General features: G+C 35.8%; 1 protein-coding gene and 1 pseudogene across 1 annotated transcript; both read left to right on the forward strand.

Annotated features, from left to right (window-relative positions):
- The first annotated feature begins 1,735 nt into the window (after positions 1 to 1,735).
- On the forward strand, positions 1,736 to 2,711 carry LOC116877540 (annotated as a pseudogene).
- Positions 2,712 to 12,662: 9,951 nt separating this feature from the next.
- Positions 12,663 to 13,598, forward strand: LOC116877584 (olfactory receptor 6C3). The gene has a single exon (XM_032874346.1). The coding sequence runs from the start codon at positions 12,663 to 12,665 to the stop codon at positions 13,596 to 13,598; it is 936 nt and encodes a 311-aa protein (XP_032730237.1).
- The last annotated feature ends 3,104 nt before the right edge of the window (positions 13,599 to 16,702 follow it).

Here is a 16,702-nt window from a genome sequence, read left to right on the forward strand (position 1 = left end):
ACCTGCCAGGTGGTTCAATATCCGTAAATTGATCACTGTGATACAACATATTAATAAAAGAAAGGATAAGAACCATATGATCCTTTCAATAGACGCAGAAAAAGAATCTAAGTACAACATCCGTTCATGATAAAAACTCTCAACAAAGTTGGGAGAGAGGAAGCAAACCTCAACATAATAAAGGTCATGTATGAAAACCCCAAATTATATATCATCCTCAATGGGGAAAAAACTGAGCATTTTTTCTCTATGGCCAAAAGCAAGAACCAGGATGTCCACTGTCACCTTTGTTATTTAACATATTAGCGGAAGTGATAACCTCAACTATCAGACAACAAAGAGAGGTAAAAGACATCTAAATTGGTAAAGAAGTCAAACTTTCACTACTTGTAGATGATAGGATACTCTATATAGAAAACCCAAAAGACTCCACCAAATAGTTGCTAGAACTGCCAAATGAATTCAGTAACATTGCAGGATACAAAGCCAATGTACAGAAATCTGTTGCATTTGTATATATCAAAAAAAATGAAGTGGCAGAAAGAAAAATTGAGGAATCAATACCTTTTACAATTGCTCCAAAAACAATAAGATACCTACATGAAAGAGTTGTACTCTGATAACTATTGAACACTGATGAAAGTAAGTGAAAATAGCACAAGGAAATGGAATGCCATTCAATGCTCATGGATTTGAAGAACAAATATTGTTAAACTGTCTACAATACCTAAAGCGATCTATCCATTTAATACAACTCCTATAAAAATACCAACAGCATTTTTCACAGAACTAGAACAAACAATCCTAAAATTTGTATGGAATGACAAAAGACCCCGAATAGCCAAAGCAACCTTGAAAAAAAGCAGAGCTGGGGAACCGCAATGCTGACTTGGAAGTTATATTACAAAGCTGTAGTGATGAAAACAGTACAGCACAAAAACAGACAGATCAGTAGAACAGAATATAAAACCCCAAAATGAAACCACAGCTTTATGATCAACAAATCTTTGACAAAACAGGAAATAATATCCAATGAGGAAAAGACAGTCTCTTCAAAAATGGTATTAGGAAAACTGGACAGCAACATGCAAAGGAATGAAACTGAACCACTTTCTTACACCATACACAAAAATTAAATTCAAAATGGACGAAGGACCTAAATGTGAGACAGCACATTTATGTTTATAGCAGCATTATCAACAATAGCCAAATTATAGGAAGAGCCCAAATGTCCATTAACTGATGAATGGGTAAAGAAAATATGGGGTGTGTGTGAGAGTGTGTGTGTGTGTGTGTGTGTTGTTGTTATAATAAATAAAGTAAGTCAATCACAGACAAATACCTTATGATTTCACTCATATGTGGAATTTTAAAAACAAAACAAACAATCTTAGGAGGAAACAGAGTGGCAAACCAAGAAACAGACTCTTAACTATAGAGAACAAACTGGTGGTTACCAGGGGAGGTGGGTGGAGGGAATGGGTGAAATAGGTGATGGGCATTAAGGAGGACATTTGTAACTTGCACCACATGTAGTATGTGGATATTGAGTCACTCAGTTGTACATCTGAAACTACTATTGCATTATATGTTAACCAACTGGAATTTAAATAAAAATTTTTAAAAAGAAGCAAATATGAACATTTAAATCCTCCATTCCTTTACTATTCACATACTCTTTCTTTCTGTTTTATTTCTCAACAGTAGATTTTGCTTAAAGAAAATAAAAAGCAGCATGAAAAATAATACAATGATTACAGAGTTCATTCCCTTTGGCATCTCAGATGACCCACAGCTTTATCTTTTTATTTGTGGCTTATATATTAAGTGTCTCTAGAAACCTAACCATCATCATCCTCACCTTGATAGACTGTCATCTCAAGACTCCTATATATTACTTCCTGCAGAATTTCTCCTTCTTAGAAATCACATTCACCAGTGTCTCTATCTCAAGATTTTTGGGGGCAATCATTACAAATATCAAGACCATTTCCTAAAACAATTGTTTAGCTCAATTATTTTTCTTCATCTTCATGGGTGTTTCTGAATTTTTTCTTCTCACTGCCATGTCTTTTGATCGTTACGTTGCCATCTGCAAATTTCTTCAGTACACCATCAAGAGCAAAAAAATATGCACTTGCTTGTCTTTAGGTCCTGGCTAGGAGGATTTCTTACCATTTTCCCACCACTCATGTTCATCCTCCAACTAGATTTCTGTGCTTCCAATGTATTTGATCATATCTCTTGTGACTATTTCCACATCTCGCAACTCTTGTGCTCAGATACATGGCTTTTAAAGATGACTGGCTTTTACTTTGCTTTTGTCACTCTGCTCTTCATTTTGGCATTAGTGATTCTCTCCTACCTGTACATCCTTAGCACCATCCTGAGAATCCCATCTGCTAGTCAGAGGAAAAAGGCTTTCTCCACATGTTCCTCTTACTTGATTGTCATTTTCGTCTCTTATGGGAGCTCTATATTCATGTATGTCAAGCCTTCAGCAAGAGAAAGAGCATCACTGACTAAAGGAGTAGCTATTCTCAACACCTCAATTGCCCTCCACCACGTTGAACCCTTTTATTTATGTCCTGGTGAACCAGCAAGTAAAACAAGTTTACAAAAACTTACTTAACAGTGTTGTTGAGAAAGAAATGAAAATATATATTAACATGAATGGATGTCATCATAAAGATTCAACAAAGAAAAAATAAAATCTCAACTTCTACAATATTCTCCCATATCCATCTCAGAGATTCTTGCAAGGCTGAGCACTTTGTTGAAGCTTTCATTAAACTGAAAGTAACCATGTTATGTCTTTCCTTCAAACTGTCTGTAGGTTCCACTTTCTCATTGATTTACAGTTCCAAATAGAAATCCCATGGCTATAAAATATCAGTTTTGATGATTGTTCTAATAATAAAAATATTGTATTTTATACTGTAATGGTAAATGAGTAAACACTGTCTTAACTCTTAATTTTTTGTTACTAATATCATGGTTTCTTTCCTGAAATTATAAAAAATATGAAATTATCTGTAACAACAATATTTTTTGCACACTATCTTCAGTGTCTTTCTAATTCTCCAATTCAGCTAGTTGACTTGAGTGTTTCTATTACTACAAATGATTTGAAGGTCATATGTCTTATTTTCTAGTTATGCTTAAGGCATGTGACATGCCATTTTTTATGTATTTCCTTCTTTATCTGTATTATTTTTAAATATATAGTAGGTGAATAGTTAGGCAGTCATCTTTACACTCATGCCACCAGGACGTTTGATAGGAATTCCATAAAATCTCTTCTATAGAGAACATTATTATTGTGCCATATGCTGAACTAGGTATATCCTAAATCACATCATATTTAATCTTCACAGCTATATGGCAAATTAGATGAATTATCTCTTCTCTACAAGTGTGTAAATAGATGTTCAAAAAGTTGCATAATTTGCCTGAGGTCTTCAGCTATAACAGCTAGTATCATAACCTGATTTGAAAAAACAAAACAAACGGACAAAAAATTATTTGCTTTATTATATACACACTTGAAACTCACTAAAGACCTCCATATTTTGCATAGCTTTCATTAAGCACCTGCATAATTTTACTGGTGCTTTTCACTCATACTATCTCATTTGGACATGACTATATTATTATAGTCTAGTCAGAGATGGTACTAACTCCTATTACTATACTTGGCATATAAATTAGAACATTAACTAAGATAAGAATTTCTTCAACTGCTGTTGGTTATGAGCAATAGTGTGAGTGAGGAAAAAAATCTAAAATATGAGCAGTATTATGACACCAAAACTTCTTATTAGAAGTCAGATTAAAAATGATGGAGTGAATGAATAGACTTAGTACAAGGTGGTAGATTACCAGTTTAAAAAACATGCCATCGAGTAGAGATGCATTCAGTAGAGATCTGCATTAGGAATTTAGATATTTGGTTGCTAATCTCTGTCTGAAAAGTAATGTCAAAGGAAACAAACTTCACACTTAGTGCTTGTTGTTGTTGCTTACTGTTGGGTTTTATTTCTCCTATCTCATTGGATAGTCTCTCAAGCTTCCTGTTTCAACTGCAGTACTAATGTGGACTATGTTTTATATTATTTAACGTTTGTACACATTCCTGTTCTGGCAATTTTTTTAAGATTTTATTTATTTATTTGACAGACAAAGATCACAAATACGTAGAGAGGCAGGCGGGAAGGAGGGGAAGCAGACTCACCACTGAGTGGAGATCCTGATGCAGGCCTCAGTCCCAGGACCCTGAGATCATGACATGAGCCAAAGGCAGAGGCTTAACCCACTGAGCCATCCAGGTGCCCCCTTTTCTGGCAATTTTGATTCACTGAATTATTTCCCTTGAGCCAGGGAACACATAACATATTAACTACTCTGTACAAGTTAAATCTGTGTAAAAACCATGCCAAAAAGTTTTAACACACCTTCTGATTTTTTTGTCCTTTATATATTTGGTCTTTCTTACTCTCTATAGTTAAATATGTATATTCCTCCTGGAAAAAATGGGAAGAACAAGACAAAAATATTGATGATAGAAAACATCATTGTTCAATGGCAAAGGGAAGGCTATCAGAAATGCTTGCTCCCCTAGATGACAATGATGAGATTTGCCAATATTTTACTATTACAGGCAATCTGTGTTTGTGAACCTGTATGAAAAGCAGAGTTAAGCCTGGCATACAGAAGGCAGTGAAAGTCTCTCAAGCCTTATTATTGACTCATTAGTTCAACTTTTAATCAAATTAAATGGAGTATATTGGGGTTAGGATTTGCAACTGGATATATTAAAAAGTATAAAAACAGGACAGTATATTTTGTTTTACTATATCAATTAATTCATTTTCAGTTAAGAACAGGAAGTTCCTATGGCTATGTGTGTTGCCATTTGGAGATAGGCTACGGATATTGTGTTCAAGAGGACAGACTTTAATTTCAGGAAGTCTAAGGTTATATTTGACACTTGCTAGCTATGTTAATTTGTGTAAGGTATACCATCTCTATGAGCCTCAGTTCTTCAATGGGAATATAGAATAAGAGAATAAAACTTTCATAACTGTGTTTAAGGACTAAGTGAGATAAATAATAAAAGTCCTAAATATCACTGAAATAAATTGCCTTTGAAAAAAAACGACCATGAGCATCCTTCCCAAAGTTAGAAATTAATGCCAACTAAAACAAAAATAAAAAAAGCAGTTATTCATATATCCTAGTGTCACATAAATTATAGAGCGTGTTCACTTTTATTGGTTGAATTAATTCTCAAAACACTCCTTACATTTTAACTCCATGTCAAATGAAGAAAAATGAAGCTTGAAAAACTTTAGTAACATCCAAAGTCACAAATACACTAAGTGGCTCATTTTCCTTGTTCATCCATGCCTTTCTCTTTTTTTTTTTATTTTTTAAAGATTTTAGTCATCTACTTGACAGACAGCGATCACAAGTAGGCAGAGAGGCAGGCAGAGAGGAGGGGGGAAGCAGGCTCCCTGCTGAGCAGAGAGCCAGTTGTAGGGCTCCATCCCAGGCCCCTGAGTGGAAAGCAGAGTCTTTAACCCATTGAGCCACCCAGGCACCCCAATCCATGCCTTTGTAATGACAAAAAAATATATGTTCTGTAATAAATAAACTAACCCTATAATGTCAAAAATATGAATTAATAATAAGTTTTAATGTCATAATTTTATTAATAATTTGTTTCCTTCCTTGTTCAAATTATAGATGGCTGATTAATAAACTAAAAGTATAAGGTTATGTGTTAATATTCAGCAAAAACCCCTAAATATATGAGAGTTATCATTTCTGAAAATATTATTAAATGTAATTTGGTGCTTTCTTTTTTCCTTGATTTGTTTCTATGCACAAGTGTATGAATTATAAAAACTGATCTTCTCATCCTTGATGAAATGAATAAATGTAAATAATTATGATTTCTCCAGGAAAATGATCTCCAAAATAATTATGAAGAACAGTGAAAGACAATTCCAATAAACTAATTCTTCCAGTCACTCAGTGGAGTCAACTGTGGAGATTTTGTTTCATTCAGGCTGAATTTTCACATGATCTTTAGTTAATTTGTCAAGAATGAATGAGTAGTGCCAGAAGAGTATTTCAGTGTTACTATCAAGCTGAGCTAGATATTGCCCATAACATTAATTAAATTATTTTTCTTTCCTCTAATACATTAAGATGAATGTGAACAACTCATGCTTAACAATTTTATAAAGGAAAAAGAAACACAGTAACATGATCAACAGAGCAAATTTCTTTGGAGTACTCTCTGAATATATTTTTCTAATGACTTTCAAAGGGGTTTAACTAAAGATAAGTGAATAAATACATAAGATTAAAAAAAATCAAAGTTAATGCATTACTAAGGGAGACTTCCATCCAGCACAACATAAAAGAATTAAGTATTTTTATTTTAAGATACCTGAAATGAAGTGCAACCAGTCAAAAGTCTTCTCTAAGACTGCCAAAGGGACATCCTTTGAGACTTCAATCTCATGTATTTTTTAAAATAGAGTTATTTTCTTACCTGGAACATCAATGAAATTGCCATTGACTAGTTTATCAGAGGTACTAATTAAGCACAATTCATATTTACTTGATGGTAAAAATTTCAAAAGGGTAAGATATCAATTTTTTTAAAAGATTTTATTTATTTCAGAGAGAGAGAGAGTGGGTGTGAGCTGGCAGAACAGAGGGGACAGAGAGGGAGAGGGGAAAAGAATCTGAAGCAAACTCCATGATGGGCATGGAGACTGACTCAGGGTTCCATCCCACAATCTTGAGATCATGATCTGAGCCAAAACCAAGAGTGGGTCAGTCATTCAACCAACTGAGCCACCCAGGCACCCCATGATATCGATGTGTTAAGAACAAAACCTCTGAAGATGCTTCCTAGACTTATTTAGCCAATATTCAGTATTATGTTTCAATTTCAATTCTACTTACTATTTTTAAAAAATTATTTATTTTTATGAGAGAGAAAGAGAGAGAGAGTTGGGGGGGGGCTCATGGAGGGCATAGAGAGAACCAAGCAGACTCCTCGCTGAGCACTGAGCATAATGCAAGGCTGGATCTAACAACCCTGAGATCATAACCTGGACCAAAACAAATAGTCAGAGGCTCAACTGACTGGGCCACCCAGGCACCCCTCTAGTTTCACTTTTCAATGGCTCCACGAATCTGTCTCAGGAATCCTTAGAAAGCAAGTCAAAATTGTTTGAAAAGAGTGGAAGGAAATGTGTACCCTACTGGCATAAGACATTACACCGAACTGGAATAAATATATTAAATATATATTTAGTTAGTGAGATAACCAAATCAGGTGGAATTATTCCAAGAGATCTTAAGTGCTGTAATTGAACTGTACGTCCAAGTGGGATTTAATCTAAGAGCAAAAACAATAGCTTAAAAAAATCTTAAGTTGTTCCTAGGTAGGAATAATATGGTGGATAGTAGTGCTGTCACTGTTATTCTAATGCTGCTCTATATGCAGTGTGAGGAAAAGAAGCAAATGAAGATCAATACGATATTAGAATCTTCTCTAATTCCATCCATAACCAGGGTTCTCTTTATGAGATAAAGAATATATAAAGGGGTGCCTGGGTTTTTCGGTTGGTTATGCATCTGCCTTCATTTCAGGTCATGATCCCAGAGTCCTGGGATTGAGCCCTGCACCAAGGTCCCTGCTTAGCAGGAGAGTCTGCTTCTCCTTCCCCCTCCACCCTTACTGCTGCCACAGGTATGCTGTCTCTCTCAAATAAATAAGACTTTAAATTAAAGATTATGTATATATATATATATATATCTTTATTTTATTAATAAAGATATATTAATATATAACATATATATGTATATGGTAGAAGGAGTTTCATAAAAATATTGTAGTCCTAACTTTGAATGATAAATTGAAATTGCCCTCATGGGCATTTCACTTTAAAAAATATATATACGTGTGTGTGGTGCCTGGGTGACTCAATGGGTTAGTGGCTGCTTTTAGCTCAGGTCATGATCCCAGGGTCCTGGAATTGAGCCCCACTTTGGGCTCCCGCTCAGTGAGCGGTCTGCTTCTCCCTCTCCCTCTGTCCCCCCCCCACTCACCCGCCACCACCCACTCCTGCCTTCTCTCTCACCTGTGCTCTTTCTCTCTCAAATAAATAAATGACATCTTTTTTTACTTTTTTTTTTAATTTAAATTTCTTTTCAGTGTAACAGAATTCATTGTCTATGCACCACACCTAGTGCTCCATGCAATATGTGCCCTCCATAATACCCACCACCAGGCTCCCCCAACCTCCTACTCCCCATCCCTTCAAAACCCTCAGATTGTTTTTCAGAGTCCATCATCTCTCATGGTTCATCTCCCCCTCCAATACATCACCACTAGCCATCAGGGAGATTCAAATTAAAACCACATTGAGATACCACCTTACACCAGTTAGAATGGCCAAAATTAGCAAGACAGGAAACAATGTGTGTTGGAGAGGATGTGGAGAAAGGGGAACCCTCTTCTACTGTTGGTGGGAATGCAAGTTGGTGCAGCCACTTTGAAGAACAGTGTGGAGATTCCTCAAGAAATTAAAAATAGAGTTTCCTTATGACCCTGCAATTGCACTACTGGGTATTTACCCCAACAATACAGATGTAGTCATAAGAAGGGCCATCTGTACCCCAGTGTTCATAGCAGCAGTAGTCACGGTTGCCATACTGTGGAAAGAACCAAGATGCCCTTCAACAGACGAATGGATAAGGAAGATGTGGTCCATATACACTATGGATTATTATGCCTCCATCAGAAAGGATGAATACCCAACTTTTGTAACAACATGAATGGGACTGGAAGAGATTATGCTGAGTGAAATAAGTCGAGCAGAGAGAGTCAATTATCATATGGTTTCCCTTATTTGTGGAGCATAACAAATAATACAGAGGACATGGGGAAATAAATGAAATCTTTTTTAAAAATTCTGTGTGCAGGCCCTATCCACTGAAAATACCTAGAAAGGATGATCAAACTCAATAATTTTCACAGCTAGTACCCAGTTTCTTACCTTGATTCACATTTCCTAACCAATGTAAGGAGGCCTCTTTGGAGAAATGACTCAGTCCAGTTCTAATACAGAAAAATGTAGCATGAGCCTGGAAACACTTGTCCTACAAGATGCAAAGGAAACAACCAAAGAGGAAAAGTGTACTCCCCAAAAGAGAAGGGTCTCCCCCCTGACTAAAGCACTCCAAAGAGAGAGGGATGACAATTTCAATCTCCCTTGAAATACGTATGTCAATCACTAATGTGACCTACAACAAATACAAAATTTATAGAGCCATGTATTCCTAAAGATACCAACAAAAAGATCCTAGACAACCAACTCTGACTACTGAATAGAAATGAAGTAGGTATTCACCCGGGCTTTCTCATGTAAACTGTAACAATGAATAAGCAAATGGTAAATAACAGATTAAGAACATAGTCATTTTGCATCACATCATGAATTAAAGGATTCAGCCACTGATCAACAGTAGCTGCTAAGAATAAAAAAAGAAGACTAAGCACGTATCTCCTCTTGATAGTTGCAAAAAAATTCCCAAACCTAAATTTTTGCAAAAAAAAAGTTCCCAAATCTAAACCTGGATTAAGAATCTAAATAACGATTACAGGAAATCCTGGGAATGAGAATGCAGTCAAATGAGCATTACTGCCCCTGTGCCCCCCATGAATATGAGAGAGTTTCTTGTTACCTATTAATTGGGCTTCTAGGGTAAAAACATGACACCATTTCATTCTTGCAACAGAACTGATCTACAAGATTACCATATTATATACTTAAAGTTGCTGAGAGAGTAAATCTTAAATGTTCTCACCACAAAAAAGAAAAGGTAAATATACAAGTGAAAGATGGGCTAACTACATTGGTAATCATTTCACAATGCACAAGTGTCTAAAATCAACACATTGTTCCTTTCAAACTTATACAATGTTATATAGATCAATTCTAGCTCAACAATGCTGAAAAAAATATAAATGAAGTGGACAAGGGTATCACTCTCTATGATATAAAGCCACATCTGCCAGCATGCTCCTTTACTGACTGCTCCTTTAAGTAGGTTAAATAAACATAGTATGCAGTCATAAAGTTGAGTTATGCCTACCTTTTCCTTCCATCTTTCACCATACTCTGTTCTAATTCCCTTCTTCTAGTAAGTAATTTATTTCCAAATTGCATCCTAGCTGTGATTTAGTTCTGAATTGGTGACTGTATTATTTGATTATATAAATTCATTATTATGTATTTTATGTTAAATGTATGTTTTGTTATTTAATTTAGACATATAACACTTATTTAATATTAAGTAGTTATTACATCATATCTATTGATAGGAGTGATGATAATCCTGACTCCATCTCTCATCCTCCATTTCAAGAGCAATGAACCCCTTGGGCTATGATCCAGGCCCCCTGAAGTTTAATGTATGCCCTGACCAGAATGCAGGAAGGCTCCTTCTGATGTCCCTAAATCAGCACACAAGAAGGCACCACTTGAGATAAAGGCCAAGATGAAAATTAAGATGATCAAATTGACTCTGCAATTAAATATTGTTATTTGTAATGAGGACTAAATCGGTTAGCCAATGTAATAATGTTTTTTAAGACTGTGATGATATGTGCATTATAATAGTTACTATTTGACTTAGAATTATTAAATGGCCTTGCTTCTTGATGCCTCAATATTAACAAAGCCTAAGGATAAACAACAACAACAAAAGTTGCAATCTTTATATTTCAAGAAGATTAAATATAAACTAGATTATGACTTATTTTTGTAAAAAAGATTACACAACTGTTTTTGTTACTCATGAAATATTAAGTAACTGTGATTAATGGAAGTAATTATTCTGTAGAAGTCAACATTATATGTCTTCTGTGAGATACAAGATGAACACAACCATTCTCAAAGGAGATTCACTATAGAGAAGAGTTAAAAAGCTACTGAGAAATGCAAGAATGGCTTCCAGAAATCCCTCATGGTCTATAAATATACAGTCTGACCTGGACTTGGTCTTGCTCCCAGGAGATCCATGAACAGCCTTATTTTGAGGTCAAAACAAGTAGTCTTGGAAAATTTGAGGTATAAGTCCAAGTGAAGGGAAATCAATCTAGTTTAAGAATACCCCAATAATGTTATATCCCTTTCAGTCCTCTCTTTAAATCGTGCTTTCCTAAATTTTTAGATTAACATTATTGAAGAGGACTATTGTATTATTTCCAGATTTTTAAAAGTTTCTGACATTCCATTTTTATTTCCTGAATTATTTTCTTTGAGCCATCATAAAATAAAGACAAAGCAAATCAAATTTGACTAGAGTGAATGTTGCTGGAGTCTGGCAGAGAATCAATGATTTACATTCTATTCTTCATGCACAAATCTGACAATCTAAAACAAAAGGGAGGACTGCCATAAACTTAACAATCAAAATATACAGCACTGGATATCTAGCACAGCTGGGAAATAGCTGAAAAGGTTAGTAGAAATGGCAGAGGTTTTCCTATATGCTTCTGGAATAACCTTATAGATAAGGTTTTCTCATGTAAAAAGTAAGTATGTGGCAGAATTACAAGAGAGTCAAACATTTCTCATAAAGCTAATGAAAAGAAAGAAGGATCAGATGGAAAATCTGGGTGACAGCGCTACTAAGATCTGAGGCAAGTACTTACTTTTTCAATTTGTACTTTAGTGTAAAATGAAAAAATAGATAAATATTGCATGTCCCTTTAAGCTCAAATATAAAAATTTTTCTATATATACATTTCTAGCAAGTCACAGAAGATGTCAAGCATTAATGATTTCAATGGACTTGTAAGACAAACCAAGAAGTAAGTGAATATGTTCTCTGTTAAATAAAATATTTAGGTTATATATTTTATCATATGGTAAATACATATATAAAACTATATAATATATATAGACTGCTCACATACAGTATAGATAACTACACTAAAAACTATTAATATAAAATAAAGTTACTAATTAATTTAAATAATTTATAATTAATACCATGCTTCATTTGCTAGGAAAATTATTAATTGATTTCTCATCTCATAAAACCTATAACTATACTGGTTGTTTAGTCTTCTAAATTTCACTTTAACTTTGTGATGGAATTAAGATCATCCATTTCTATTTTTTAGGTGGGAGTATCCATTAACAAATATGTGACAGAAAAGAAAGAAAAATGCCTATTTCTCTTAATTTGTCAACAAAAATCAATGATATGCATAAATTGGACAAAGCAAGAAGTACTGATTTTATTTACCATCTTTCAATGATGTGAATTATTGTATAAAGGTTTCCAATTTTCTCCTGCTACATTTCTTTTTTTTTTTTTGACTCCTGCTACATTTCGAAGAAATGTAAGAAAACTAAAAAAGCAAAACTCACAACCAAATGCAACCAAATGCAAACAAGAGGATCAAAAGAAAATAAGATCATCAAGGACTATAGAATGTATTTTACAATGGTATCAATGATGGTGATATTGATCATCATGAGTTATAACTTGCATCTCCTCCCTTTAATTCTCTTGCCACCTAAATACCTTTAAAAGAAAAAAAGGAGAGAGAGAGAGGAATGAACCACACAGTGATCACAGAGTTTGTCCTGCTAGGCCTTTCTGATGATCCTGACCTTCAGATTGTGATTTTTCTCTTCTTATTTATCACATACTTATTAAGTGTCACTGGAAACCTGACTATCATCACCCTAACCTTGGTGGACCCTTATCTACAGACACCAATGTATTTCTTCCTCCGAAACTTCTCTTTCTTAGAAGTCTTATTTACAACTGTGTGTATTCCTAGATTTCTGGGGGCAATTATCACCAGGGATAAGACTATTTCCTATAACAACTGTGCAGCCCAACTCTTTTTCTTTATTTTCATGGGGGTGACAGAATTTTACATTCTAACTGCCATGTCTTACGACCGCTATGTTGCCATCTGCAAGCCCCTTCATTACACCACCATCATGAACAGGAAACTCTGCACAGTGCTTGTGCTCTGTGCGTGGCTGGGCGGGTTCCTGACCATTTTCCCACCCCTCATGCTTCTGCTCCAGCTGGATTACTGCGCTTCCAATGTCATCGATCACTTTGCCTGTGACTATTTTCCCCTTCTACAACTATCCTGTTCAGATACGTGGCTCCTAGAAGTGATTGGTTTTTACTTTGCTTTGGTTGCTCTGCTATTCACTTTGGCACTGGTGATTTTATCTTATATGTATATTATCAGAACAATTTTGAGAATCCCATCTGCCAGTCAGAGAAAAAAGGCTTTCTCCACATGTTCCTCTCATATGATTGTCATTTCCATTTCTTATGGAAGCTGTATATTTATGTATGCTAATCCCTCTGCAAAAGAAAAGGCATCATTGACAAAAGGAGTAGCTATTCTCAACACCTCTGTTGCCCCCATGCTAAACCCCTTCATTTACACTCTGAGAAACCAGCAAGTAAAACAAGCCTTCAGAGATGTGGTCCATAAAGTAGTATTTTCTTCAAGTAAGTGAAATATTTCTCCGGGGGTGGGGGGAAGGAGAGTCTAAAGAGTAACTAGGTAAAATCCTGAAATTCCTAAATATCTATATCAGTATGCTTCTTCTTATAGTCTCTCATATGCCCCATTATAGTTAAATATTTTCCCGGCTCATTTCTTCCACTTCCGTACCAAAGTATCTTCAATGCATTGTTTATTGACTTATTTTAAAATATGGTAAACTTTATTTCTCCTACAAAACTGTCGAAATGAAGTGCATTTCTATAAGACATACTCTATAGCACGATATGGAAAACGGTATTAATTCTGTTAATAAATTCCCTAAGTGGCACATATAGTTTCAAAATTAGTGTGTGATCTCTTGTGTGTTTTCAAGTAGTTCATTGATGATCTCTTAACATTTAAAAAAAAGACACTTAATCTCACAAAACAAACTGAGGGTTGCTGGGGGTGAGGTGGTAGGGTGGGGTAGCTGGGTTATGGACATTGGGAGGGTATGCGCTATGGTGCGTGCTGTGAAATGTGTAAGCCTGATGATTCACAGACCTGTACACCTGGGGCAAATAATACATTATATGTTAATTTAAAAATCTACACTCCCAAACTATTATATATTAAATTCCATTCTTAGAAGTAATAAGAAGTTGTGATTTGCACTTTAAATGTAGAGCTTTGTATTTTGTGAAATTTAGTGCATATTACAAGGTAAATATTGATCATGATTTGAGTACTATTTATAGAATTTCCATGTTCTCTACCATTTTTTTTAAGTACTATACTTGGGGTACCTGGGTGGCTCAGTCAGTTAAGCATTTGCCTTCCATTCAGGTCATGATCCCAGGTCCTGAGATCGAGTCCTGCATCAGGCGCCCTGCTCAGTGGAGAGCCTACTTCTCCCTCTCCCTCTGACTCCCGCTCTGCCTACTTGGGCCATCTCTCATTCTCATTCGTTCTGTCAAATAAATAAATAAAATCTTTTAAAAACTATTTACAACCTGTTAAAGATTTGAAGCAAATGCAATAAAACTAAAACACATGCCACTTTCCTAATTCATTGAGCATCTTATGACAGTTATTTTGAATAATTTGTGAGATGTGCCTATATTTCTCTAGACTCTGCTAATGAAGGTTTTGTTATTTGGTTGGAGAATTTTCTCTGTTTTTTCATGTTTCTTGCACCTTTGGGTTGATACTTACACATCTGAAAAAACAATGGCTTCTCACAGTCTCATAAACCTGGATTTGTACAGAGGAAGACCATCACTCTTCAGTCCAGCTTCAGTCCACAAAATTCTGGGGGCCTCTCAAACCTTTTCCAAGGGTGTGCCTTCTCACACTTCCATGAGGATCTTCCCAATTCGAAGATTTTGCCCGTTTCCTTATTTTCTTATTTTATGGAGTTTGTAATCTCTTGCTGGCTCTGTTTCTGTGTTACCTCAGGTCCTTGAAGCAACATCTTGCCATCCAGATCCTTCTTGTTCTCAGCAGCCTAAAATCACCTAGGGTATGTCAAGTGCCCTAAGTTAACAAACTAATGTTTTGGTTTTGTGGGTTTTTTAAAAAGATGTTATTTATTTATTTGACAGATAGAGATCACAAGTAGGCAGAGAGGCAGGCAGAGAGAGAGGAGGAAGCAGGCTCCCTGCTGAGCAGAGAGCCCGATGTGGGGCTCAATCCCAGAACCCTGGGATTGTGACCTGAGCCCAAGGCAGAGGCTTTAACCCACTGAGCCACCCAGGCGCCCAACAAACTAAGGTGTTTTTGGTTTTTTTTTTTACCTTCAACTCTTCTTTCTGCCGTGTTCTTCCTTACTATATGTAAATCTCTGATGCAGTGAACTATATTATTTTCTTTCTTTTTAAAGCATTTCTCTTAACAATTCCATCCAGTCTGGATATTGACTTCACATACATTTAATTTCTTTCTGTTTGTCTAAGAATTCCTTATTTCTTCAGGGATTGTTTTTGGTGGTGGTGGTGGTGGTGGTTGTTTTTTGTTTGTTTGTTTGTATGGGGTTTTTGGATTGTAACTCTGTGCTTATCTTTCCATTCTGTTCTTGCTTTCCATCTACTTTACCCCCTAGATCCCTTGTGATATTAATCATATTTATTTCAAATTTCCAACCTTAATATTCTAACACCTCTTCCATGTCTGGTTCTGAGTCATGCTCTGACTCTTCAATTTTTTTTTTTTTTTTTTTGCCTTTGTTATGCTTGTACTCTTTTCTTGACACCCAGACATGACGCACTGGGTAAAAAGAACAGAGCAAGCAGACTTTTAGAAATGTGATGGTCAGGCATGGGAGGAGGGGAAGGATTCTATAGCCCTACGGTTAGGGCTCAGTGTCTTAGTGAGCCTTGGCCTCTGGGCTGTAAATTTTCTAAGTGTTTCTCAGTTTTTTTTTTTCTCCACTTTAGTAGAACAGGAAGGTTAGAGTGGGCTGGAGTTGGGTATTTCCTTTTTCCCACATGGTAAGGCTAGAGGATACTGGAGTTGGGTATTTCCTTGTCTGGGTTCAGTTAAGCTCTATAGTGTCCCAGCAGGTTAGACTCTGGTCAGCTAGATTTCTGTGAGGGCTGGCTCTCTTAAGAGCACAGCACTCTCATGTATTTCAGAATAGTCCCTTTTCCTCTTCCCATGAAGAAGCATGAGGTGATTTTTCTGACATTATACTTCAGGTTTTCCTACTCTGGCACTGGACCTTATGGAAGTTCCTGCTCATGAGCTTCTACTCCCTAAAACCTTCACTTCTTATACTTATCTGTCTGATTTTCAATCTTGAGGGCAGTGATTTGCCCGCTCTAAGGATCCAAAAGGAGTTGATTTTTTCAGGCTGTTCATCTTCTTTCTTTCGTTAGACCCAGGTGGTGATTTGTGACTTCTTACATGCAGAACTGGAAACTGAAGGTGCCATATGTCTTAGAGCACATTATTTTTTGTTTAATCTCACATTTCTATATGCTCTTTGCATGACTATTGGTCTGTCTCAAGCTACTCCTTCTTTTGAAACAGAAAGCTCCACATATTATGTTTTATTTAATTTGTTAAAAATTTGCATTGGGGGCACCTGGGTGGCTCAGTGGGTTAAAGCCTCTGCCTTCGGCTCAGGTCATGATC

Source organism: Lontra canadensis, unplaced genomic scaffold, assembly GCF_010015895.1.
Source record: "Lontra canadensis isolate GAN:19392208 unplaced genomic scaffold, GSC_riverotter_1.0 scaffold53, whole genome shotgun sequence".
Classification (NCBI taxonomy): Eukaryota; Metazoa; Chordata; class Mammalia; order Carnivora; family Mustelidae; genus Lontra; species Lontra canadensis.